Source organism: Electrona antarctica (genome assembly GCF_951216825.1).
Source record: "Electrona antarctica genome assembly, chromosome: 10".
Taxonomy (NCBI): domain Eukaryota; kingdom Metazoa; phylum Chordata; class Actinopteri; order Myctophiformes; family Myctophidae; genus Electrona; species Electrona antarctica.
In genome coordinates this window covers 35681160-35707582 of record NC_136791.1, presented here as the reverse complement: position 1 = coordinate 35707582, position 26423 = coordinate 35681160, and the positions used below count along the sequence as shown (strand labels likewise).

Genomic DNA, 26423 nt, shown 5'->3' with positions numbered 1-26423 from the left:
ATGGAATGAGAGAGAGAGAGGGAGAGGGGGAGAGGGGGAGGGAGGGAGGGGGAGAGGAGACGCAGAACGAGGTAGAGGTTGAAAGGAAGAGCAGTGAGAGAGACAGCAGTTCAGAGAGAGAGAGAGAGAGGGAGAGCTACATGGCATAATTAGAGGACTTTGTAAACACTTTGTGGTAATATATATCGTAGAACGTAGAAGCTACCGTCATTACTAGAGTTAGCAGCAGGTCATCAGTCAACACTGCTTGATCTGCTGACACCACTGTTTGTGATACAACTAGCAATTCTAGAAAACACCATTCATCTGGGTCAAAATGTTTAGTTTTTATTTGAGTCTTTGTTTTAATAAAACAACTAGTCTGACCACAGTTTATTTATTTAACCATCCAAATGAAAGAAGTGGCCTTATTTGCTAGACATCAGACGTGAGTGCGTGCGTGGCTGCGTGGCTGCGTGGCTGCGTAGCTGCGTGCGTGCGTGCGTGCGTGCGTGCTGTTGGTGAGGATTGATTGCACAGTATCAACAGTCACGGTTGAGAGGGGTCAATGTATATGCATTTGATTTATTACAACCCTGACCTACACACAAAAACATGCAAATGTTTAGCACATTTTCTCATGTTTTAAGGTAAACGGGGTCATGGTGGCACAGTTGGTAGTGCTGTCGCCTCACAGCTAGAAGGTCCTGGGTTCGATTCCCGCTTGGGACGCTGTGGGCGCTGGGGGCGTGTTCCCTCCTCCGCGTCATCAGTGCCCATCCGAGGTGGGGTTGGCGAAAGGGCCTTTCTGTGTGGAGTTTGCATGTTCTCCCCGTGTCCCCTATGGTAGGTACCCTCACAAAAACATGCAGTAATCCTGGTCTTTAAAACTACCTCCCCCTGGTCAGCCTGATGGAGGGGAAGGAACTGGTCGGAATAACGTGTTCCTTCCACACGCTACGTCCGGCCGGGGAAACTGTACACTGTCAGGTGAAAAGAAGCAGCTTGGACTCCTCATGCATAGAAGGAAGCATGAGGTCAATCTGCTGCCCCCCCAGGTTGGCAGAGGAAGTGTAGCACCCAGGATTACATTAGATAATTGACACACAACAGAACTTGTTATTTTTTGTTATTTTATTGTCTTTACAAAAAAAAAAATAGCACATTTCAACAACATGGCAATTCAGAATGCACGAAACATTAGACAATGTGCAAAAGAAACACATTATAAAATGATATTGAAGTTACAATGCAGCAGAAGAAATCAAAAACCTCAATAAAAGTTTGTGGCAAATGGAAAAGTCTTCAGCTTTGATTGATACAGTTGTAGCAGACCTGCAGTTTTCTGGGATATGTGGTGTATACAAACTAAACGCTGCATGGTTCTCCACCAAACACAAGTTTAACTGAACAGAATCATCGATTAGATTTATTACAGGTGATAGCTATGGTACTCACCATTGTATCTTATATAACACGGTTGGATGGCCCTCCCTGACAGAGAGACGAGAACTGCATTGGCACCTGTTCTTGTATAAAGCTATGCTTGGAGATTATCCTAAATACATCTCATATTTCCTGAAATGGAAAGAACCCTACCACACCCGGTCAAGTAATTTCCCCAAATTCAAGGTACCAAAAGTTAACTCTGAACTAGGTAAATCTGCCTTTAGGTTCTGTGGCCCTAATACATGGAACGACCTACAAACAACATTAAAATTGACCACATTGGTACCCTTGTATCGTTTTAAAACCTTACAGTAATTTGGCTGGATGCACCCAGAATTACAGAGGTACAGCTAGAGGACGGATGGTTGGTAAAAACTTTATGGATTCTTTGATGGTACATCTTCACATTGATGTGGAGGCAACACCCGGCCCGGGTTTGTCCCAGTATGCCAGATAGCCAATACACCACTGAGCTCAGGTATGGCACTGTCCTTTGGTCCCCTGGCACCATGAAGCATATTATAACAGCATGAGTGTGGTGGTTTTCTCACAAAATCTTCCTCTGAAATGTAAGAAATAAATACAGTCTACTACAGTACTGCCGTGTTGTCAGACAGATTTAAATCACTCAAATGATTCTGTTAAGTTCAAGTTGCGGCGGGCGGGATGTGTCTGTCTGTCTGGTGGGCATGAGAGGTGAGGGAGAGGGAGAGGGAGACGGAGAGCTTGATCAGCGAGACAGGGAGGGGGGAGGGAGGGGCAGTATCTGGGACAATAACCCAGCCAAATGCTCTGACAAATAGGCCTACTCTAAGCACTCTGACAATGGGTATGTATGTACGTCACAGTACTGTCATCACAGTACTTACATCATAGACTGGCCTGACAACAGACCATCTACAAGCTAATAATCAGTGGTGGAAAAAAAACACTTTTTAATGTAGAAATACTATAAGTAAAAGTCTGCAATTAGCATATTGTTCCATTTTTGAGTTTTTTTTTTTTGCAAATCAGTGTTATTGAACACCCTTTCTGGTCACGTCTGTGTGTTGGTTAAAACATTATTGAACCAATGGACAACTTTAGTTACTATATAGTTACTTTGAAGTTTCTGATTATTATTACAAAACATACCGTTATCACTTCAGTCCATATACTGTACATTTCGTCATTTGAAAATAGCCGATCTACAAGCTTTTGCTTTGTACAAAATGTACTTTTGTACTTTTACTTTTGCACTTATGTACTTTTCTTTTTTTACTCGAGTACATTTTGAATTCTGGTCTTTTATTTTCCGAGTACTCTAACGATGGCTACTGATTATTTATTCCTTAATTGATCACCTTAGTTCCCGCAAGACACGGGAGTCATACTTTCCAGCTGTCAGTCTGCTGTATGTGTGTTGTATAAGTGTTTCCAATCAGACAATGCATTTCTACGCTTCAATCACAAACCCATTCTCACAACAAGATTGTCCATTCAAATAGGGCCTCTTCCTACACTCCCTCCTACACTTGATCTCTGCTACACATCAAGCTGCTCTGCTCGCAAAGCTTGCCTCACCCCATCACCCCAGCCCTTGTATCATGACTCATAGGTTAATTAAATTAAATGTCTTGCTTAAGCCATTTTGGGCGGGAACCCCTGTTGGTGTTTATAGCATTATGTTATGCTTTAGCTATTGAAAAATAGCAGATCTACAAGCTCATAGCGCGCCACCGAGTGGCGCGCTACGAGCTTGTAGGTCTGCTATTTTTGAAAAGTCGTGAAAATGTGGCACAAATCTTTGAATATATATTTCAGAGCGAACATTTTTAACTAAAATATTGGCTTCTGGGGGGTCCCTGGAACTACATCTTTTGAGATGGGGGTCCTTTACCCAATAGAGATAATTCTGGAGGTCCTTGACATGAAAAAGGTTGAGCACAACTGACATTTTGTTTTTCAGAAAAAATGTTAGGATTTAGAAACCTTTTTTTTATCGACCTCAGTCCAAAATGGGTTAATTGGGCCACTCTTACATACCCACGGGGGGGTTCTGCATCGCTGTTACAAGCATAGATATAAAAACCTAGATAACCTCATTCGTCGCTGCAGTTCATTAGAGCGACCTGTAAAAAAGGGGAGGCGGACGTGTGGAAGGCACGTGGCCTATACAGTGGCCATTCTGGGACTGAAATGTAATTCAAAGCAGCTTCATTGGCATGAGGAAACAAATGTTTACATTGCCAAAGCAAGTTCCTCTGGGAAAGAGGGAGTCCCGCCTCTGATTGGCCTACTAAACGTGCCCTTTTGTGACGCGTGCGGAGGCGTGCTTCAGAATTCCGTAAGCTTGCCATCCCTTTTTTACAGACGACCCAGAGCCGGAGGAGGCGTCCGTCTACCTAGTCTATGGTTACGAGTCTGGCTCAAGGCTTAATTATCCCATTTAGGCCTGACGTCAAAATTTTAAAAAAAGTCTTCTGAAAGAAGATATATTCAAAGATTTGTGCTGCAATGTCACGATTTAAAAGAAATAGCAGACCTACAAGCTCGTAGCTAAACTGGACGCTGCTGGACAACAGACAGCCATCAGCAATAATAGACACCAATGTGAATAGGAGAAATAAAGAGAGAAGACTCAGAAAGGAGAGAGATAGAGGCCTGTCACAAACGCACTCTTTTATTTTGCTTTTAGGCTAATTCGGGGAGTATCTTTAGAGTGCATCCATCTGTGGAAAGCATAACTGCATTCCATTTGTGGTGATGCATGGTTAAATAATCTATGATGAATAATTGTGTACTTGTTAAGGGCCTGTCCCTGTCACCAAGCTTAGAGTACCAAGGGCGAGCTTTGTCACTGAATATACCAATAATCCCCCCATCCTCTCTCTCTCTGTCTCTCTGTCTCTCTGTCTCTCTGTCTCTCTGTCTCTCTCTTCTCTCTCTCTCTCTCTCTCTCTCTCTCTCTCTCTCTCTCTCTCTCTCTCTAGGTTAACGGAGCTGTCAGGCTCTCTGACAGATGGTCCAATCAACTATAAGTACAAGACCAAGTGTACCTGGCTGATAGAGGGATAGTGAGTATCTCTGTCCCCCCCCCCCCCCCCCCCTCCTCATCGACACGAGGAAGCAATTTATATATATATATATTTGTTCTCCTTGAAGAGATATATATATATATATCTTCAAGGAGAACTAAGTGATACTTTTGTCTGGGTCCCACTTGACTCTGTAACTACAAATATCTGTGGTTGCAAAACAGCAAATGCCCAGAACAGAACAAACACAGCAATTGTATTCCGTAAATAAAATAACGTGTGTGTGTGTGTGTGTGTGCGTGTGTGTGCATTAACATCAATCGTTGTCTATACCACTGTCACATGATGTGAACATTATGCTCTCTCTCTGTCTCCCTCCCTCCTAGTCCTAACGCGGTGCTTCGGCTCCGCTTCAATCACTTTGCTACAGAATGCAGTTGGGACCACATGTATGTCTACGACGGAGACTCCATTTACGCTCCACTGTTAGCTGTCTTCAGGTGAGTGCAGTGTCTGCAAGAGATAGCAGGGGAGCGTCAAGGGGGCGATAGGAAGGTGAACATTGCTTAGCAGGTTTCCACCACACCAACCATCATCTTTCAGCACATTCCTCTGCCCATTTGCCTACATATACTGCCGCCTTCGCAATCACTGCAGTTCACAATACATAAGCAGACCTTGTTCGCGTATGTCTTTCTGATTACTTGCGTGGGGGAGTCAAACACACACAAAAACATATATAGTCGCTCCGTCGCTTATGTCGTCTTACGTCGGTCTATTATAATCTTTAATGTGCAAGCATCTACTCGCCCACTAGATGGCAGCTGTGACACCCCCTGCAGTTGGTGTATTTTATTACATGCGAATGCGATGCGTCAAATATGTTTAGATTGTATAAACTGTACTGACGTGCCACTTTATTTTTTGTTATGAGTTGAGATGTAGTTATAACTGTATATAATGAGTTTTACACTATATCATCAATCGAAGTAGGCTATATACCACTGCCGATCCACAAACTGACACCACGATGCTTGCACGCTTGAAACTTGTTTATTCTAATTGAATTGACCCAGTTTTGCGTCTTTTGCTAGTGCTGTAATCAATTAATCATTGCGTTCACACGGGCAGATTGCAGTCTACCATTCATTGTCAAAGGAAGCCGCTAGTGGATGATCATCAGCAACGGAAAACATGGTTTGTTGGTCGCGTCTGTAAATGGTCAAATTGTCACCAAATGGAAGCATAGGATTAGGTGACGCACACACTCTCTCCGCTGTAATTCCGCTGAGTTCTCGTCTGAAAAGCAGGGCTGGACTGGGTCAAAGGGCTAACATTTGGCCCAAAAACATATTAAAGCAATGGGGGCGGCCTATTCATTGGGCGGCCCTCTGTCCACTGGACATAACGTCAGTCCATAAGTAAATGAGGTAAAATAAATAGTCCCATTTCATACATAACTGAGGTTAAGTGCTACAAATGGCTAACAGCTGTTGGGGCACAATAAAACTAAGGCTGTAGCTGCAATGGAAAAGCTTTTGTTGTCATTCATTATAGGACCACAGTACAGTGTACACAATGTATTGCATTTATCAATTTACCCTCGCGTCAAAAGACAGACCACAAGCCAACAATCAAAAAACTAATGGAAATCCCTGCATAAATACCACATTGTATTATTTTGTATCTAAAGCTAATCAGTGTCATATTTATAATGGGGTGTACAATTCCTGTAATGGGCCTCGTCTGTCTTGCAGCTCTCTGAGACCACAGTACAGTAGTGATCCATTAAATACTCTGCTGAGAATATTGTTTTTGCTCTGTCTCTTTCCTGTCTCTTGCTTTATTATCCTCTCTGCTTCTCTCTATCTCTCTCTCTCTCTCTCTGCTCCTCTCTCTGTGTCTTCCAGTGGTCTAGTGGTTCCAGAGACGCGGGGTAATGAGACGGTTCCAGAAGTAGTGGCAACGTCTGGCTACACTCTGCTCCACTTCTTTAGCGACGCTGCCTACAACCTGACTGGCTTCAACATAGCCTTCTCGTATGTCTAGACATGTCTCCTCTCTCTGCCCTCCCTCGCTTTACGTGTCTCTCTCTATTTCTCTGCCCTCTCTCTCTCTCTCTCTCTCTCTCCCTCCTTCTCTTGATCTCTCTCCCTCCCCCCTCTCGCTGTCTCTCCCTTCCTCCCTCTCCCTTTCTCTATCCTCTCGCCCTTATTTCCTGTCTCCTGACTCCTCTGCCTTGCTTCAGCTCGCTCAACAGACCACACACACACACACACACACACACACACACACACACACACACACACACACACACACACACACACACACACACACACACACACACACACACACACACACCTGTTACTGCAGTAATATTGTTACTGTGTGTTTGTTTGTGTGACAGGGAGAAATCTGTGGAGACGAGGCTTCCGACTGCGTTTGTCTGTGCGTGCGTGTGCGTGCGTGCGTGTGTGTGTGTGTGTGTGTGTGTGTGTGTGTGTGTGTCGGGAGGTACTTTAGCAAAGCCTCAAGGCTAAGGCTGTCAAACACACACACACACACACACACACACACACACACACACACACACACACACACACACACACACACACACACACACACACACACAGCATAAAAGACAAGCACACGTAAGGGGGTGATAAAGGCTTGGGTTGTCATGACGACCCTCGTGTTGTCGCCGCAAACCTGTTTTAATGAAGACCACATAATGTCCTTCACTTCCACCCTGATTCTCTCCATCCCTCTCTCTGACTGCCCATCCCTCCGTCTCCATCCCTCTCTCTGACTGCCCATCCCTCCGTCTCCATCCCTCTCTCTGACTGCCCATCCCTCCGTCTCCATCCCTCTCTCTGACTGCCCATCCCTCCGTCTCCATCCCTCTCTCTGTCTGCCCATCCCTCCGTCTCCATCCCTCTCTCTGACTGCCCATCCCTCCGTCTCCATCCCTCTCTCTGACTGCCCATCCCTCCGTCTCCATCCCTCTCTCTGTCTGCCCATCCCTCCGTCTCCATCCCTCTCTCTGACTGCCCATCCCTCCGTCTCCATCCCTCTCTCTGCTGCCCATCCCTCCGTCTCCATCCCTCCGTCTCCATCCCTCTCTCTGTCTGCCCATCCCTCTCTCTGTCTGCCCATCCCTCTCTCTGTCTGCCCATCCCTCCATCTCCATCCCTCTCTCAGTCTGTCCATCCCTCCGTCTCCATCCCTCTCTCTGTCTGTCCATCCCTCTCTCCATCCCTCTCTCTGTCTGTCCATCCCTCTCTCTCCATCCCTCTCTCTGTCTGCCCATCCCTCCGTCTCCATCCCTCTCTCTGTCTGCCCATCCCTCCGTCTCCATCCCTCTCTCTGTCTGCCCATCCCTCCGTCTCCATCCCTCTCTCTGCTGCCCATCCCTCCGTCTCCATCCCTCTCTCTGTCTGCCCATCCCTCCGTCTCCATCCCTCTCTCTGTCTGTCCATTCCTCCGTCTCCATCCCTCTCTCTGTCTGTCCATTCCTCCGTCTCCATCCCTCTCTCTGTCTGCCCATCCCTCTCTCTGTCTGCCCATCCCTCCGTCTCCATCCCTCCGTCTCCATCCCTCTCTCTGTCTGCCCATCCCTCCGTCTCCATCCCTATATCTGTCCTCTTCCATCCAACTCTCTGTCCCTCTCTGTTTATCCCTAACTACTTATCCCTCCATCTATGTCACTCTCTATCCCTTTATCTATCCCTCCATCGCTCTATCCCTCCTGTCAATCCATCTCACTGGTCCTCCCTATATACTGTAGGGTTGGGCAAGTAACCCAACAGTTAGCTTGGAGTGGTGCAGCCACTCCAAGGAACAGCAATGTCCGTCCCTCCCTATGTCCGTCCCTATGTTTAGGGTACCAATAGGGGCAAAGGTGGCGCCCGCACCCCTGCACCAACCACCATTGACAAAGAAAAAGGGAAAATAATAATTAACAATAACGATAACAATTTTTTAAATTAACAGCTTCCGCGCCATTGCCGACGATTAAAGTCAATTGAAGCTTAATTTTGATACTGGCGCTTAACGCCATTGCCGACGGCCTTCGGCAATTGAGCTTTTATAGCGCGTTCGATTGCTCGAGCCAAAATGCTACTCACGTTAGCTGGTTAGCTAGCTGTGTTGTTAGCACAGCATTGGATCGCCCATCTTAGATCGTCGTCGCCATAAGCATCCATTCTATCCATTTCTTTCAATCGCCTGTAACTCCTATTCCTTGTCCCAGATGGCATTTTTGGTCAAAACAGCGTTTCTTTGACGGCACAGAGCTGACAATCTAGAGCTCTCCGGAGCTCCGGCCTGGATTCACATTGTAAACAAGGCCCATCCAGCTGTGTGAAAACTCCTAACGTAGGACTACCGGTTGTGGACCGGAAATGGCGGATTTTCAAAATAAGAGCTCAAATTAAAAAAATGCTGGCGTGAATTAGATCCTAATTTTTCAATAAATGATAGCGGTCTAAGTGTTAACAATAAATGAAAAATGAAAAATAATACAAATAGAAATAGTCCCTCCCAACCCACCCTGCCATAGGCCTGAAAAGAAAAAAATGCAAAGATTTCAACAAAGACCAAAAAAAGGGATTATATAAATTTTAGATATGTTAGTTAGATATGTAATGCTAGTTATATAGTAGAGTTCCTAACTTGATAAATAATGTGGTTCCAGCTGTCTATTGTTTGATAGGTTGCACCATTTAATCTAGCTGTAGAAAGCTCCATTGTTACAACATCAGTTAATAACTGTTTCCAGTGCAAAATTGTTTTTGCAGCGGTACTTCCTGCCAGCCAGAAACGTCTCTGAACTATACTTAAAGTTAAAGAATCATCATCATTAAGGAGCAATAATTTGGGACAACAGGGAATATGTTTTTGTAATACTTCAGATAGATAATTAGTAATCTGTTCCCAGAAACCTTTGACTGTGGGACATTCTCACATCATACATGTATAAAAGCACCAGTTGTATTTAAAGAACAAAGTGTACAGATATAGCAAGTCTCATTCTATATGGGGGTTAAATATTTTGTATGGACTAAATTGAAATGAATCTGCTGATGATTTGGATTTCGGGATGCCATAATAATTATTTCCCCAAACTCTGGTCCAATTAATAAATTGATGCTGATGCTGTAATCCCTAATCTGTGTTCCAAGATTGGATAACGGGAATTAACGAAGTACATCTTTGTGATAGATCTTTATAAATTATAGAAACTTGACCTTTTTTAATGAAAGTAACTAAGGGGTGAGTAGCTAGTTTGGTCCATGGAACTCCATAGGCCCGCATAGCCGAACGGAGCTGCAAATATAAAAAGACCTGGTAAATTATATGACTGTTTCAGATCTGAGAATAATCTTAAACCATTATCATCCATAACATCGACAAGTACGTGAATCAATTGGATCACGATTGAGCTACAAAACAATGACCTCCGATACGCAATAAAGGGTTATGAAATAAGGGAGTCTGTTCATGCCACTTAGTATCCCAATTAAGTAACTTTTCATATTTACGCCATAGAGATATGGCATGCGCTATTATCGGGCCATAACGCAATCTACACTGCACTGCGTAACCCAACATTTATTTCAAAAACTTTTGTTATGATAGTCCATTAATCGTGATCGAGGCAATCGTTTTAACCCATTCTGGGATCTACAAGCTCAAGCTATGAACTTGTAGGTCTGCTATTTTTGAAAAATCGTGAAAATGTGGCCCAAATGTTTGAATATATTCTTTCAGAGCGAACGTTTTTAACTCAAATCCTTGCTCCTTGGAACAACATATTTTCAGATGGGGGTCTGCAGCCAAATACAGATAATTCTGGGGGTCCTTGACATGAAATATTGAGCACCACTGACATAGAAACATAGGTATTTCAGAAAACTGAATTTAGAAGATTTTTTTTTAATTTCGACGTCAGGCCTAAAAGGGTTAAATAACCCTGATGAAGATTTCCAGACCCAGCCCTACGTCCATCAGTCATCTATATTCTGCCCTCTATCACTCTCATTATCTATCACTTCACTATGCATCAATTTCCGTCTCTCATTCTGTCCCTTGATTCTGCCTATTATATCCGTTATTCCTCCCTCTAGATCCCTCTAGTATGCCTCAACCTGTCTGTCCTTCCCTCCATATCTCTTCTCCTGCACCCCTCTCTTTATCTGTCATTCCATCCTTTCTTGTGCCTATCACAACCTCTGCTTTCTCTCTTTTGTTAACTCTCTCCACCTCTCTCTACCCCTTGCTCTGTCCCTCTCTCTTTACCTCTATCATACTATATATATCTTTCTCTCTCTATCCCTCAACCGTGCTGCATCTCCCTCTCCTCTCTGTTCCTCCCCCTTTCTGCCAGGATATCTCTATGCCTACCGATTTCTTAAACCTCTCCCTAACTCTTCCCAACTCTGCATGCTTCCGTCCTTCTCTCTCTCTCCCTCAACTCCAAGAGACTTTATCTCTTCATCACTGATAGAAATAACCCTCTTTACCCTGAAGAACAGTGTGTAGTTGCTGCCTATTCAAATCATGCAATCAATGCATCATGGCTATGAGCTGTGCGACCCTTTTGAAATATGCTAACTCCTGTTAGAAATAAGCCTCTGCCTATAATGTCAACCTAATGTCAGCAATTATACTTTTTCATCATCTTTCATGATTCAATAATTGGTCTCCCCTGGTAATCGTTGTTTCTTCAAAGCTAGCATATTTTTTATCTTCCTTTAACTAACAGCTAACAACGGCGTTTCATGTGAATTGTAATGCACCACATTAAGGAGGCCGGTGGCATTCCGGTGGCACGCACCGAAAATAGCCAATCTACAAACTCACAACACGTTGCAGCACATTGCGTTGTGAGCTTGTAGATCGGCTATTTCCGGTGTGCAACACCGATGCTCAACTGGGTCTAAATCAGCCTTTGGATGAGCATCAGCTAGCTTTTTGGTGGCATAAATTGGCACTTCAAGAGCTGCTACATTCAGACAGCCGTCTTTTTGTTTCAGCGTGGCTGATAGAAATGCATCTAATTAACTTTTTTTCCCTTTTTTGCGCTATATGTGAAAATAGCTTCAAATTCTTTCCACAGTTGTGTGGAAACTGGCAGCCATTTGTGACTCGGCTATCCTCTAACCATTGATAATTGGCATCTCTTCCTATCCCAAACAAACACACACACACACACACACACACACACACACACACACACACACACACACACACACACACACACACACACACACACACACACACACACACACACACACACACACACTCTCTCTCTCTCTATCTCTCACCCTCCTCTCTCCCTCCCTGTCTCTCTCTCACTCACTCACTCAATCACCACATTGCCCAGGGCCATCCTAGCAATAGCAGCCTGAAGGCCTTACTATGTAAATACAACATTGTGTGTTCAAGTCAGGTTCCTGCCACCCCTGGTTCTATCCCTGCAACCCTGTCAATCAAGCCTGAACGGTGTCCACTGGTGCAGAAATGCCATAGCATAATCTTTATGGAAATGCTCCTTCTCTCTCTCTTAATTCCCATTCTCTCGCCTTTGGCTCTGTCCCAGGGTAAACTCGTGTCCTAACAACTGTTCGGGCCACGGGAGATGCAGCAGCGCCAACGCGGTGTCTGGTCGTGTGTACTGCGAGTGTGACGACTACTGGAAGGGCGAGGCCTGCAACATCCCTTACTGCAGGGACAACTGTGGCAGCCCGGACCACGGCTACTGCGACCTGACCGGAGAGAAGCTCTGTGTCTGCAATGACAGCTGGCAAGGTACGGCAGCAGCCACAGGGTTAAATGGGAATTATGGACCGGCGGATAGAATTTAATCAGGGAGATTACACGCACAGATAGGGATAAAAGCCACCGTTATTGATAGAACCTGTGGGGCTTTTTGGCCCCAACTCTGTACAATGTCCTTGAAGTACACGCAGGGGACTGCTGGAGGAGAATATTGTTTCCCCCTGAATAGTAAGTCTCCTGCCAAAAAGGGTTTATTGAGACAGACAATAATAGGGAAGCTGAGAGGAAGACGGCTTATTGGGGACCACACACTGTACCATATTGGGCGTCTTACTGTCATCTCAGATCAAATGTCCACATTGTGGCAAAGACATGGCAAATGTTTGTCTCTGAGATATACTGTGTGTGTGCGTGTGCGCGTGCGCGCGTTCATGCATGTACGTGTTACAGTACATTAGTTGTACATTGTCTCTGTCTGCTGTGTTCGTCCTCTTCTCTCATACACATTCAGCGTCTTCCTCAGTTCATCGTTCTCTCCGCTTTTTTGATCAACTCGATCTAAAAAACTCTCTCAAAACGGAGTTAATTACAGTAAGACAGCTCGGACTGAGTTCTGAAAGAGTAGCGCAGCATGTGATCATCAGTTATTTATCGTCTCTCGAGTCTCTACCAATGTTGGCCAAGCTACTTGTAGTGTGTAGAGTTAATTAACCAGCAGGCGCGTCGCTAAGGGTACGCGCAATACGCATAATGCCTAGGGCAACACGTCGCCAGGGGCAACACAATGAGCGGCAGAAAACCCCCTTTTTCTTTTTTTCACGTGTTCCTCCTGCAACGCTACTTGCGTAAGTTGCGTGGCTCCTTATAGCTCTATGGTGGCTCCACTACACCACAGTGCTCTGCTCTGACACAGCTGTAGTTGCCCCTCCCTCTCTCTCCCGTCTCCACCGTCTGGTAGTAGCAGAGTCACGTGTGTACTGTCAACATTTTGTTTTGAAACAAAAGTGCATCCCCGCCGGTTACAAGAGAAGGAAATAAAATGAAGGAAACAGACGTTTAGAGAGGCTCCAGCATGATGCAAATGTGCAGGTATGTTGATGTGTTCAGACAGACAGTGTCATCGTTAAGCAGCTCAACCCACAGGTGACAGGAGTGACGCTGTGGGTGCTGTGCTGTGCTGTGCTGTGTTGTGCTGTGCTGTGCTGTGCTGTGCTGTGAGTAAACTGATAACGCTTGGCTTCCTGACATCCCTTTCTCACAATGTACAACAATAGATTTGTTACTAACATTAGGACAAGTGGCGAAGTAGAAACGTGGAGAGCAGAAGCAGTGTGTTTTGGACAAACCTTTGGACAAAGGCTAGCATTGGTGTTGATTTGTGTCAAATTGAGTCTGTATGGCTGAAGATAAATGAACACATGGCGTCGGTGGGAGAGTAGTTATTGTGTGTTTTGGACAAACGGCGTGGTGTTGATTTGTGTCAGCTGAAGCTTCATGTGTTTGTGTTGGAGCGCCTCAGTGCAACCTCTTCCAGAGAAAGATGGAGACACTAAATCTAAGCTGGAGAAACATGTTGTTTGCATGCATGCATCGCTGCCTTGCATGCTGTGTGCTACTATGTGTTGAGTCTGTCACTCACTTTGAGTAATTTATGGCGTTGTCTTTCTGTTAAAATCCAACTATGTTAACTTAAGAACTCTGGACATATTAGGACATTGTTTATTAACTGTGCACACGTGTAGCCTATTGTATGTCAGACTGTATGTCTGTCACCCCACAGTCACAGACCGAATGTTGTTATTATCACACAGTGATTATAACCAGTTTAACTTTAACTTTAATATCGTGGTGGTTTCTATAGTATGTGTAGCCCAGGGAGTTAGACATTGGCGATCTTGCATTATAAAAGGGTCATGTGGTACTGTAACTAAGACATTGAGGCTAAAAGGATAACACAAAAAAGTCCTATTTGTTATGTCCTATGTACTCAATTCATCAACATTAACACAATAATACATGTCGTCAACAAACACTATGGCCCCTATTTTACTAATTAATTTTCATAAAAAAAGGCAAAGAAGTTTAGGAATAGGCGCACCGGTGAAAACATGGCCAATGTACTAAGGAGAAAAAGGAAAACCCTCCTTTTGATGGGAAATTACATTTACCTTCCCTTGGTCTCCTGATAGATGTTTACCTCCCCTTGTGGTCTCCTGATAGATGTTTTTACCTCCCCTTGTGGTCTCCTGATAGATGTTTTACCTCCCCTTGTGGTCTCCTGATAGATGTTTTTACCTCCCCTTGTGGTCTCCTGATAGATGTTTTTACCTCCCCTTGTGGTCTCCTGATAGATGTTTTACCTCCCCTTGTGGTCTCCTGATAGATGTTTTTACCTCCCCTTGTGGTCTCCTGATAGATGTTTTTTTGTCAGGCTAATTAATTTTGATAGAGACCACATCCTTTAACCCATTAAGACCTGAGGCTGATTCTACAAGAACACTATATTAACTGGTTCTCAAAACCTTTTCATGTCAAGGACCCCTAAAATTATACGTATTTCGCCGCCGTCCCTCAAATTTCCAATACTTCTACTCCACTATACATCTGGGATCCAAATATTGTACTTTTACTCCACTATAATTATTTGAAAACTTTAGTTACTTTAGATAACATACATTAACCACTTCAGCCCTATATACATTTTAGCCATTAGAAAATAGCAGATATACAAGCTCACAATGTGTCGCATTGCGACGCACTGGCTATTTAAAGGGATTTTTTTGGGTACTTTAAGTACATTTTGATGCCAATACTTAACAATGGAGTACTTTTTTCCACCACTGACTAAACCAGTGAATCATTTCTAAACTCTTCCAGCAGCTGTTGCAGTGTTAGTTGTGCCCTGCTATTGCTAGATGGTGTAGCACTGCCCCCTTCTGGATGGATGTTGAAGTACAAACAGCACAGAAGCATGTCCTTTAGATTCTTTACATTGTGATGAGATATTAAAAAGACAGGTGTAACAGAACTGTAACAGCTGTAACAGAACAGGAGACCTGGCTTGGCCAGCCTCATAGCGGGGATTCACTGAAGATTCCTCCCCGCATATAAGGAATCTTCAGTGAATCCCCATTATGAGGCTGGCCAAGCCAGGCTAATACCACCATGCCTCCTGAGCACTAATGCAATGTTGTGGTCAGCCTATATACCACCATATGCCTCCAGAGCACTAATGTAATGTTGTGGGCAGCCTATATACCACCATGCCTCCAGAGCACTAATGTAATGTTGTGGGCAGCCTATATACCACCATGCCTCCAGAGCACTAATGCAATGTTGTGGTCAGCCTATATACCACCATATGCCTCCAGAGCACTAATGCAATGTTGTGGGCAGCCTATATACCACCATATGCCTCCAGAGCACTAATGCAATGTTGTGGGCAGCCTATATACCACCATATGCCTCCAGAGCACTAATGTAATGTTGTGGTACTTGAAGTGCCAAAAGTAAAAGTACTCATTATGCAAGCTCACAATCTCGCAACGCATTGTGAGCTTGTAGATCGGCTGTTTTCAAATGGCCAAAATGTATATCGGGCTGAAGTGGTCAATGTATGTTTTGTAATAATAATCACAATCTACAAAGTAAATACTAAAGATTTATAAATGTAGTGGAGTAAAAGTACAATATTTGGATCCCAGATGTAGTGGAGTACAAATACCTCACAATTGTACTTTGTCACGGTCACACTAGCATCATCTAATGGATAAGCATTTGGTTTTTAAGCAAGTAAACATCTCTTACAAATATTGAGGGTATAGACGTCAGTGGCCAGTGTAGTGTTGGTTATCCTTCCAGGCCAAATCATAGACGTACGCAGAGTATGCAGAAGTGCTGTTGATGCCTGTGCCGTGCCTGCATGTGCTCTGATGTCACTCACTTTACCTCTGCGTTAATATTGTAACCTCGTCCTCGACCGCATCATTTCAGAAATGATCCCAGAACATCCGCGTTCTGCTCAATCACCGCGGATGCCACCTAGATTCTGGGAAAACAGTTCCCAGAAACTGGACTCCTGTGTTTCCTTCTTCCGATTGGCTACGGCCGATCACGTGACATGCGTGTCGACGCTGTGCAAAGGCATGTTGGGTTACAGGTGCAATGGTGCATGATGGGAAACGTTTTTTTGTTTTTTAAGCTAGATGTGAGTGCGCCGAAGGCACATGAACCTCTAGTGTCAGATTTTAACCACTTTCACACAATTACAAGATTTTTGATAGGCTATTTTTGTTAAATGTATGTGACACAGTAGGGCATTAATTTACAAAAATTAGACAGCATATAACTTGAAATATGGAGATACAGGGTTTCTGCCCGACAGCAACAGTATTCTAGTTTCCTTTCCATCTGCAGACATGGCCACGCATACATGCTCTGGAGAGGAATGCTGACACATTAGAAACCAAGTCAGACCATCAAGTCTTTGCCTTTTCAGCCTCTGCAGGCAACAGGACGTTTGTAAAGCATGTCAAGCACTTCCTGTGGATATCGATATAATGTTCCATTTCAAACTCCATTCTACCATTTAAAACATGAATGGTCAACATGCAACCATGCATGGGTCCTTTTTTCCCTCTACACCAAATCTCTTTGCCAAAAATAGCCGATCTATAAGCTCACAATGTGTCACGTTGTAACACATAATAGAAAATGATGTTTTTAGATTTATATGGTCCTTTATGCTCGGATATCCTGTTTCAATCAATAAAATCAATTAGTTTGATTAACTGTTGCAGCCCTACAGCCAAAAGAGACACACTCACGTACGCATGCACACGTACGCATGCACACGCACGCACGCACGCACGCACGCACGCACGCACGCACGCACGCACGCACGCACGCACGCACGCACGCACGCACGCACGCACGCACACACACACACACACACACACACACAGAGGAGGATAAAGGTTGTCATGGCAATCCTGCACGGTTTATATGTTCCATTAATGAAAGGATCATCATTGGCCCGCCATAACTTCACTCCCCTCAAATCTCACCACATCAAACCAACATCTCTCATCATCTGCCCAGTGCCTATGCAAATAGATCATGTGTACATTCAGTACTGTGTTGTATCAACTTGACACATTTGGTTTACATTTAGATAGCGTATCAGTGCAGACTTCAAATAAAGATAAACTGTTAACTGCTGTAAACCTACATACATTCCAACACACGTAGTGTCTACATGACTTCAGTGTCCAAATGTTTTCTGTTTTATCATGAATAAATAGCGATGGATTCATGGAGTTGAACATGCATGGCCAGATGGCCATGTCAGCTTTGCAGTATGTCAGATTACCACTACCACGTAGAATATAGGAATCGAAATGTAAACCCCAACAGGGTCAGATAGGAGAGCGATAAACCCAGATTAACCAGCGCTAATGTAAGGCAAACCAGTCTAGCTGAAAGATCTAATGATGTTGATTTCCCTTTGATGTCTAATCACACAGTGAATTACTCAGTGCTTGAGTTACAAATGGTTAAGGAAGGTAAGACAGAGGGGTTTTTTCCCTCTTTTTTGTCTCCACCAGGCCGAAGGCATGGGGAGAGAGTATGTTTTGCACTCCGTCCGTGTGTGTGTCCGTCCTTGTGTGTGTGTGTCCGTCCTTCCGTCCGTCTGTTACCAGCTAATCTCCGGCACCGTTAACCCGGTCGATGCCAAACTTTGCACACACACTCCATGGATGCCAACGATGAACCTCTGCCCCACATTTTCCAGAACGGCCTGTTATGAGGCAGCTTTTCACATGTTTTACCTAAAACTGCACCGATCTGCGTGAAACGTTGCATGCACACTCCCTAGAGGCCAAGGACAAATCTTTGACCTGCATTTTCCGCATCTGCCTTTTATAGCGACACAAATCGTTACACAGTATCTCTATGGTCATGTGCTCAAGTCGGATCTGTCCGATATTTCATATTCCATCCTAATTGGCTATAATTGGCTTTCACAGTTTGCAAGATTGCCCCGTTTTGAACAAAAGCCTCAAATCATGAACGCAGCATGCAATTTACGTGAAATCTTTCACACATTTTCTTACTAGGCTGAGGAACCCTTTTCACATTGGCCTGTTATAGCGCCACAACAGGTTGATTTTTGCAAAACACATTTTTGGAACAAAATGCCTCAAATCATCCAATTGCCATTAAAGGCGTATGAAGAAATGGCACCCTTTTCACATTGGCCTATTATAGTGCCACCAGGCACTCTGCATTTCCTCAACAAAATTAAGAGATTTGTTGCAAAAAACTAACAAACAAAAAAACATGTTTATATTACTCCTAAACATTTTGCCAAACATCTCACACAGTCCTATCCTCCGGGTGGAGACCTGTGCCCAGAAGGGCACTTTTTCTAGTTTCCACTAGTATTTTCCCCCCCTCACTGTTGTTCCTTGAATTCCCACTAGATGTCGCCCTTGGTTTACTTCTGCCTTCAATGTTAATGGCCATCTACACCAAGCAATGTAACTAGAACTATTTATATAGTGTTTTGCACGCTGCAACTGATTATTGCAGTAGTCGAGATGCAGCAGAGTAGACAATTTGTGATGCACCTTTTATTAAAATAATCTGATTGTGTATTAGAAATTGCCTGCATGGTAGAGAACTTCAAGAAAATATCTGAGGTCTATGTGAATCACGTGATGATCTTGGACTTCTCTTTTTACATGGCTCTGGTTTTACCATGCACTGTGCAAGACAGTGAAATATATCACCAGGTTCTACTCTTTTGGAACAGCTTTAATGCCTTGATATAGTATGTACAGGTGTGGAACATTAATACAAGGAAAGGCTAAATAAAAACCAGTCTCCAGTTATGCTGTAAATCCGTCTTTTTGAAACTGTAGTTGAAAATATTAAATAAAAGTAAAGCAGTTCTCTGTGCTTTACATAAAACATTAAGCAAATGAAAACGCATTATAAAAGACATTTGTATTCAGTAAAACTGAAGAAAGGGGACAAAATAAGTTTAGACATATCTCCTTATAATAGGTGCCGAAGTATAATTAGCTACATAAATGCTGCGACAAACAGCTGAGATTGATTTGTTCCATATACTGTATGTGGTGCATACAAAACCTGTTTAGTTCTGATTCTTTCTTTTATGGAACATAAAAGCAGATCTGTCCCAAATGACTTGAGAGGTCTGGGTGGCTTCATTTCTTTTTACATATAGGGAGCCAGTGTAAAGATCTTAGAACCGCTCCACTTTCTATTTAGTATTAGTAAGGACAGTCAGGGCTTGACGCTTAGCATTTTTCCAAGTAGCACGTGTGCTACTAAGTTGAAAAATCTAGTAGCACACAAATTATTTTAGGAGCACGATGAAAAGTTAGCAAATAATGTGTTTTTGAGGGGCGCTAGCCCCTCCTATACACCTTTAGTCCCCACACGTCTCAATATTTGCCATTGACAATGAACGGAGAAATTAGGTCAAAATTCAGCTAAATATGACATACATTAAACGCCATTGACATTGAAAGGAAAGTTTACGTCATATGTAAACGAGCAAATCAGCTAACCAATCACAGGCAACAGGCATTCTGATTGGCCAGTATGAGATGATTCATGATAAGAGTGCCCCTCACTTCACACAGGTGTGATTTTTCTTTAATAAAGTGATGTGAGGCAGGGGCGGGCAATATGGCAAAATATTATCACAATATCTTTTCAGAAATGATCACAATATTGATATTCATCTGGATTTTTTGTTTTTGAGTGGTGCAAACCACTCCAACAACTGGCTTTGTACCCGTGTACCCGTGTTTGTTCGTACCAAAAAAACGAGCATGGTTACTATGGTCACTGACATTACGTCAGACCACAGCTGATCAGGCTATATAAGACCTTGCACCACTCAGTTCACACGGGTGTGATTTTTATATAATCTATAGCCTAATCAATTTGTTTTTATGCTGATAGACTTAGTTTTTTGAGTGGTGTAAACCACTCCTACAACTGGCTTTTGTGTGCATAAAAAAATGACCATGGTTGCTATGTTCAAAATAATTTCTGACGTAATTAAATCACACCCGTGTGAACTGGATGACCGTAGCAACCGTGGTCATTTTCTCTGCGCAGAAAAAGCCAGTTGTGAAATCACATCCGGGTGTGATTTCATTACGTCAGATCAGAGCTGATCAGGCTACATAATACCTTACCTTATTTCATTACGTTAGACATTACGTCAGACCACAGCTGATCATGCTATATAAAACCTTACACCACTCAGTTCACACGGGTGTGATTTTTTATGCAGATGGATGGATGGATGGATAGATAATCATCAATTCATTTCATGTTGCTCATGGACAGACAGACAGTCCGTTTGTATCCTGCTGTTCTATCATGCTCGTTATGCAGGCCACTGACTAATATGTATCCAGCGGCAGCCAGGTGACAGGTCGGTCATTCGTATTGCGCTGCGCAGCCTGCGCACACACTTTTGTTTGTGCGAGGTGCTAAGCAAGGGTTGTTTTGGTTATCAATCAATCCGTCCACTCCATGTGCGTGCGCACGCTGTTTCGCGCACGTGCGCACGCTGTTTCGCCCACGTTTGGTAAAAGTTATATCGAGTGATGTTTGAACTTTCCAAATAAGTTTAGTATTCAACGTGTCGGGGTCCAGCAACTCCTTCTATGCTATCATGCTATCCTGCTGCGTTCGCTCCGCTGCTGACGGAAGAGAACTGAGCAGCCAGCAACACAGGGAGGGGCAGGGCGGTGGGAGCAAAGGGGACAGATCTTCAAATGAACGCTGCATTGAGCCTCGACACGTTGTTAGCTTGTAGATCTGCTCTTTTTGGCGAACGACACAGCCGTACTAAGAAATATAAATGTAGGTATAGAACCGCTACTATAGAATGTGCACTTGCCTTGTCTTTATCACGATTGAATGGTCAAATTATGTAGTCGCACCGGTGCTACAAATTTAATTTTACAACTCGCATGGTGCTATTTTTAGTAGCATATGCGAGTACCTAGTCGCACTGTCGAGCCCTGAGGACAGTAAGGACTTGAGCAGTATTCTGAATCCTCTGCACCCGTCTGATTTTTTTTTTAAGGAGACCTGTAAAGACACCGTCAAGTCTCCTGAAGATGAATGCATGAACACGTTTTTCTAAATCCTGCTGAGACAGAAGTCCTCTGGCTCTTTCAGTTTTAATTAAAAACGGGAGGTTTGGTAACTTTGGTATGGGCCAATAATTGTTCATTAATGGAGTCCACAGAGCATTATTGTTTTAGAGTGGCTTGTTTTCTGGGTCGGTGGGAAGCAACGTGTATTCCTGCACTGTCTGCATCGAGTGATACATACTATACTGACTGTAGTAAGTACTTTACAAACCCAGCAACTACCTTTAAACTCCCAGAACCCACCTCACCCCTGCCCATTTTTATAGGCTGGAATGGCTTAGGGTTGATGACAGATTACAGGAAATTGCAATGACATACCCATGTCATTGCAATTTGTCATTACTCCACATTCACAACACCAGAGGGAGTGCAACAAACCATTTCCAATGTGTAATTTGAGGCCAATCAGGCCATGCAATTTGAAATATTTTCTAAAGGCCTGTTGGCAGAATATCAAGACACGCAGGAGGAGGATTTCAGATGTTGTATGTCCTCCCGAGTTTTCATGATTGATCAAATTAAATTGTGTCATTGTATTAGATGTCTATGGTGGCTAAAAGTTCAGAGGCTACTGACACAGGAAGGTTTGTTAGCTTATACGAGAATTGACAATGTAAAAGAACAAAAGGGGACCTTTGGTAATACAAATCAAACAGTCAGAGATGTCTATTGCCTGTAATAAGAAGGAAAAGTTAAAAAACCTTTAAAGATGGAGTGCCGTGATTTTCCACCCTAAAACATGATCATCAGGTCTTATTGTTATATAAGGAGGTATCATTTTTTTTTTTAAAGTGTACAGTATTTATTAAAATGTTTTCATGTGGGCACGCCCACCAGTTCATTAAGTATGCCTGGTTTGCCTGGTGGATGGTGATCCACCTGAACTGAAGCCGCACCCACAGCTGTAGTTGTATGATAAAGGGGGAGGGGTTAGGGGAGGGGCTGATAGTGTGATGTCACTATATTACTGTTTATTTCATTGGACCGTTTGACTGTCAAGGGTTCAGCCTCCAGGAAGAAACCCTAAATACAAACGACTCCAGGGTGTCTAATGAAGTCACCTCATAGACACATGAAAAACTGGAAAATACAAAAATTGTGGCACTCCCTCTTTAAATATGCGTATCTCCATAGCAACACCTTCCACTCTATTTTCTTTCACAGAAGAAACTAGACACTTTCTCTTTAAAACTAGTATAGTTTAAACAAATCTAGTTATCGGTAAACAGTAGTTCATGAAACGTTTGTGTGATGTAAATGCATGGCTTCCATTTAACAACTGTCCCAAGATGTTTTCTGTTATCCTGATATCCTTGATGGTCTAATGGTTAAGACTCCACCTCTCTATTTACACATGCCCCAAGTTGATCTAGTGCTGAATCCCACCAATGTCTCCCTGCCACTGTGGGGAGCAGACCACCCACTCTGCTAGATAAAAAAAATGTCAGCATAATGTGACTTGCCAAAACCAGTAGATGGCAGTGTGGTGCTTTGCTGGGCCATCAGTCCATCATAACCTCCAACAGATATCTCTAGTATGCCTTGTTTATAAAATCAGAACGTACTGTATGTTGAGTGTAATAACCATACACATATAATGAAAGGTAGGGTAAGTGATATTTTTTGGTTAAAACAACGTTTTTTTTTGTTAAAAGGTTAAACCTCTAAATTCTGATAGTAATCATTGCTATTCTCTTTATTCAGACCGCAGCCATCTTGCCAGCAAGGTGATACATAGGTGACACTTGACAGCCCATTCATCCAAACAGAAAAGTCCTCTCTAATTATATTAAACAACATCAAAATCACCAACATTGCGGCTGTAGGGATAGCTTGAATTATCCTCTTTCAATCTGTAAAGTGTTTGTTTCATAAAAATCCAGCGTAGACATTTTATGAGCAACTTCCTGTCAAGAAATTCCTTGCAGATGATTTTTTTCTAAGTGCTGGAGTTTGGAAGTCCTCGTTGACTATCGCTCAACGGCCCATGCTGTTTTGAATGTGCACATAATGCAGGAGGCAGCAGGAGGTAGCTCATAAAATGTCTACGGTGGATTTTTATTAAACAAAAACGTTACAGATTGAAAGAGGATAATGCAAGCTTTCCCTACAGCTGCAATGTTGGTGATTTTGACGGTGTTTAATATAATTAGAGAGGACTTTTCTGTTTGGATGAATGGGCTCTCTATGGGAAGTGTCACCTAGGTATCACCTTTCTGGCAAGATGGCTGCGGTCTGAATATGGAGAATAGACTTCAGTAACAGAAGTCTCCCCACCTCTTCAGCCACTCTTTAAAGGAGCATTCAGTGATTTGGGTGATTTGGGAAAAAAACCGGTCCACCTGGTAACAAGATGTGCACATGCACACGCTCTACAGTGGGGGAAGTACAACAGACCAACAGCACGTGCACCAATGCCCGCCCCACTCGATCATGATTGGAAGAAGGCCCCTCTCATCCTGATTGGATGAAGGCTTTGCCACCCAAAGCCCAAACCGAAACTAGGGTTTTTTGACCCCAGAAGCTCACTGGGGACAGGGAGGAACTCCTTATATGGTCAGCACACTTTATAGTAGGGAGGATTTTCCAAAAAATAAGAAAAAATAAGTGATATTTGAATTAAGTGAAATCACTGAATATACCTTTAAAGGTATATTCAGTGATTTCACTTAATTCAAATATCACTTCTTTTTTTGTTTTGTTGTGATAATCCTCCTTACTATAGAGTGTGCTGACCATATAAGGAGTTCCTCCCTGTCCCCAGTTAACCCCTGGGGTCAAAAAACCTTAGGTTTCGTTTTTGGCTTCATCCAATCAGGATAGAGAGGGGCCTTGCGCCAATCATGATCGAGCGGGGGCGTGCCTTGGTGTGCGTGCTGTTGTGTGTCCCCCACTATTATTATTCAAGTATTTTTATTGAAGTTTGCACATAAGACAGGACAGACAACAGATACATGACAACAATTACAGAACAGATACAGGACAAAACAACAACACCAGTACTCAACATTCATGTATAAAATATAAAAGTCTGAAATACAATGTAAAAACCACAAATTGTATATTAATGAAATCGACTATAACTGGGAAAAAAATACAGGGAGATGGCCAATGACTACGTAGAAAATACTACCGCAAAGTTGGTTAGAATTTCTGTATTTCTGAGTGGAGCCCCTGATTGTATATTTAAGTTCTTCGAGTTTGAGATGTTACATAACATCCTCCACCCAACGTTTGTGAGATGGTGGCGCTGCCTTTTTCCAATTAAATAGTATCAGGCGTCTGGCAAGTAAAGAGGAAAACGCTATAGCTTCAGCCTGATGAGTTGGTATTTGTATGTGTCCCCCACTGTAGTGCATGCATCTAACCTCTTGTTACCGGGGCAGACCGGGGGGTTTTCCAAATCACCCAAATCACTGAATGCTCCTTTAATAAACAGAAAATCATTTTCAGGTGGGCTGCAAAATTCCAGCCAATCAGGAGAGAGTATACCATATCAGCTTTATTTTTATAGTGTTCCAGTTCCAATAATTTCTCTGCTCATTTATTCGTGTCATCACTTCCATTTTCACTTGTTTAATCTGTATCCTGTCTGAGTGCTCTGTGCTGAATGGATGAGACTGATATCCTGACCTGAAAATGCATTTTCTGTATAATAAAGCGCTGGAGAAACACATGCAGCAGCTCTCCTCCTTTTACTGAAGGAACACGATAGCAATGAGTACTAACAGAATATAGAGATATTAAACACAGTTTAAACAAAGAAGACAATCACTTGGCCTACCTTTAACACGTAGGCTACAGTATGTGTAATTTGGAGATTCCACTGCCCAGCCCTATACAGTAAAGTAATCCGTTTTCATTTCACAGTGTACAAATGGAACCAAAATTGGACCTTCACGTTCCCATTTGTACACTCCCTGAGTGAAATGAATACTATGCATTTTACTGTTCTCTCTCTCTCTCTCTCTCTCTCTCTGTCCTCTAGGCCCAGATTGTTCTCTCTCGGTTCCTTCCACGGAGGCGTTCTGGATGCTGCCTAGCGTCAAACCGTCGGCCCAGTCTCTAGGCCGGGCGTCACACAGAGCACTGTTGCACTCTGGCCTGATGTGGGTGGTGGGCGGCTATTCCTTCAACTACTCCAACTACCACATGCTCCTCAAGTAATGATACGTTTTATTCATACAGCGCCTTTCTTCGACCCACGGTCACTTTACAACAACATAAAGTAAAGGGCCTATGGAAGATAATACATGTCAGAGCATATAAACATAATTAAAACAGTAGGCAGGTAAGACAATGAGCATGTACAGACAATACGATAACATGCGTATGCTACTAAGAATCTCTCACGTTGAACTTGAACCTTTTGTAGATGGGCTTTTATTTTAATCCTTATATCCTGTGACCCATGTATAAAAAGTAATCTTCAAGAGACAAGAACGTGGCCGCACACACACACTGGTAGCCAAAGTGCCAATATTTTACTTTAGGACGCACGCACACGCACACACACACACACACACACACACACACACACACACACACACACACACACACTCACCTTTTCACTTTGTCTCGTTTCTTCAAGCTACAACCTGGAAACCACCACTTGGGACGTGGTGCCTGTCACGAACGGTCCTCTGTACAGATATGGACACTCTCTCGCACTCTACCAGGTACACATACACGCTCTGTCCGTCATCTCTGTTGTACGCTGTCCTTCCCTTACGAGTCCATATGCCTCTGAGTTACAAATAGGATTAGTCAGATGATACGTCACTGTCACGTCACAAGTTTACAGACATAAACGTGTGGGTTAGATGTTTGATTGTCCTTAAACGTTTAAGCTAGGAAAGGTGCTTACATTTTTATTGAAGTCTTGAACATTGTGTTGGTTTGAATGGAATTGGTTTGTTTGCGACTATTATAATAATTCTGACATATCCTCACCAATTGTGTCCTAGTATTATTACCAGTAAGA

The 26423-nt window shown here is 43.3% G+C and overlaps 1 protein-coding gene across 1 annotated transcript in view; it reads left to right on the top strand.

The window, feature by feature from the left end:
- Positions 1 to 26423, top strand: part of atrnl1a (attractin-like 1a) — a gene marked incomplete at its 3' end in the record, with an annotated part of 286121 nt that overhangs the window by 45776 nt on the left and 213922 nt on the right. Inside the window, exons 2-7 of the mRNA XM_079511913.1 lie at positions 4401 to 4484; positions 4832 to 4945; positions 6356 to 6484; positions 12049 to 12257; positions 25428 to 25602; positions 26031 to 26118. Of these exons, the coding sequence (XP_079368039.1) occupies positions 4401 to 4484; positions 4832 to 4945; positions 6356 to 6484; positions 12049 to 12257; positions 25428 to 25602; positions 26031 to 26118 (799 nt within the window). The remainder of the gene's footprint in view (positions 1 to 4400; positions 4485 to 4831; positions 4946 to 6355; positions 6485 to 12048; positions 12258 to 25427; positions 25603 to 26030; positions 26119 to 26423) is intronic.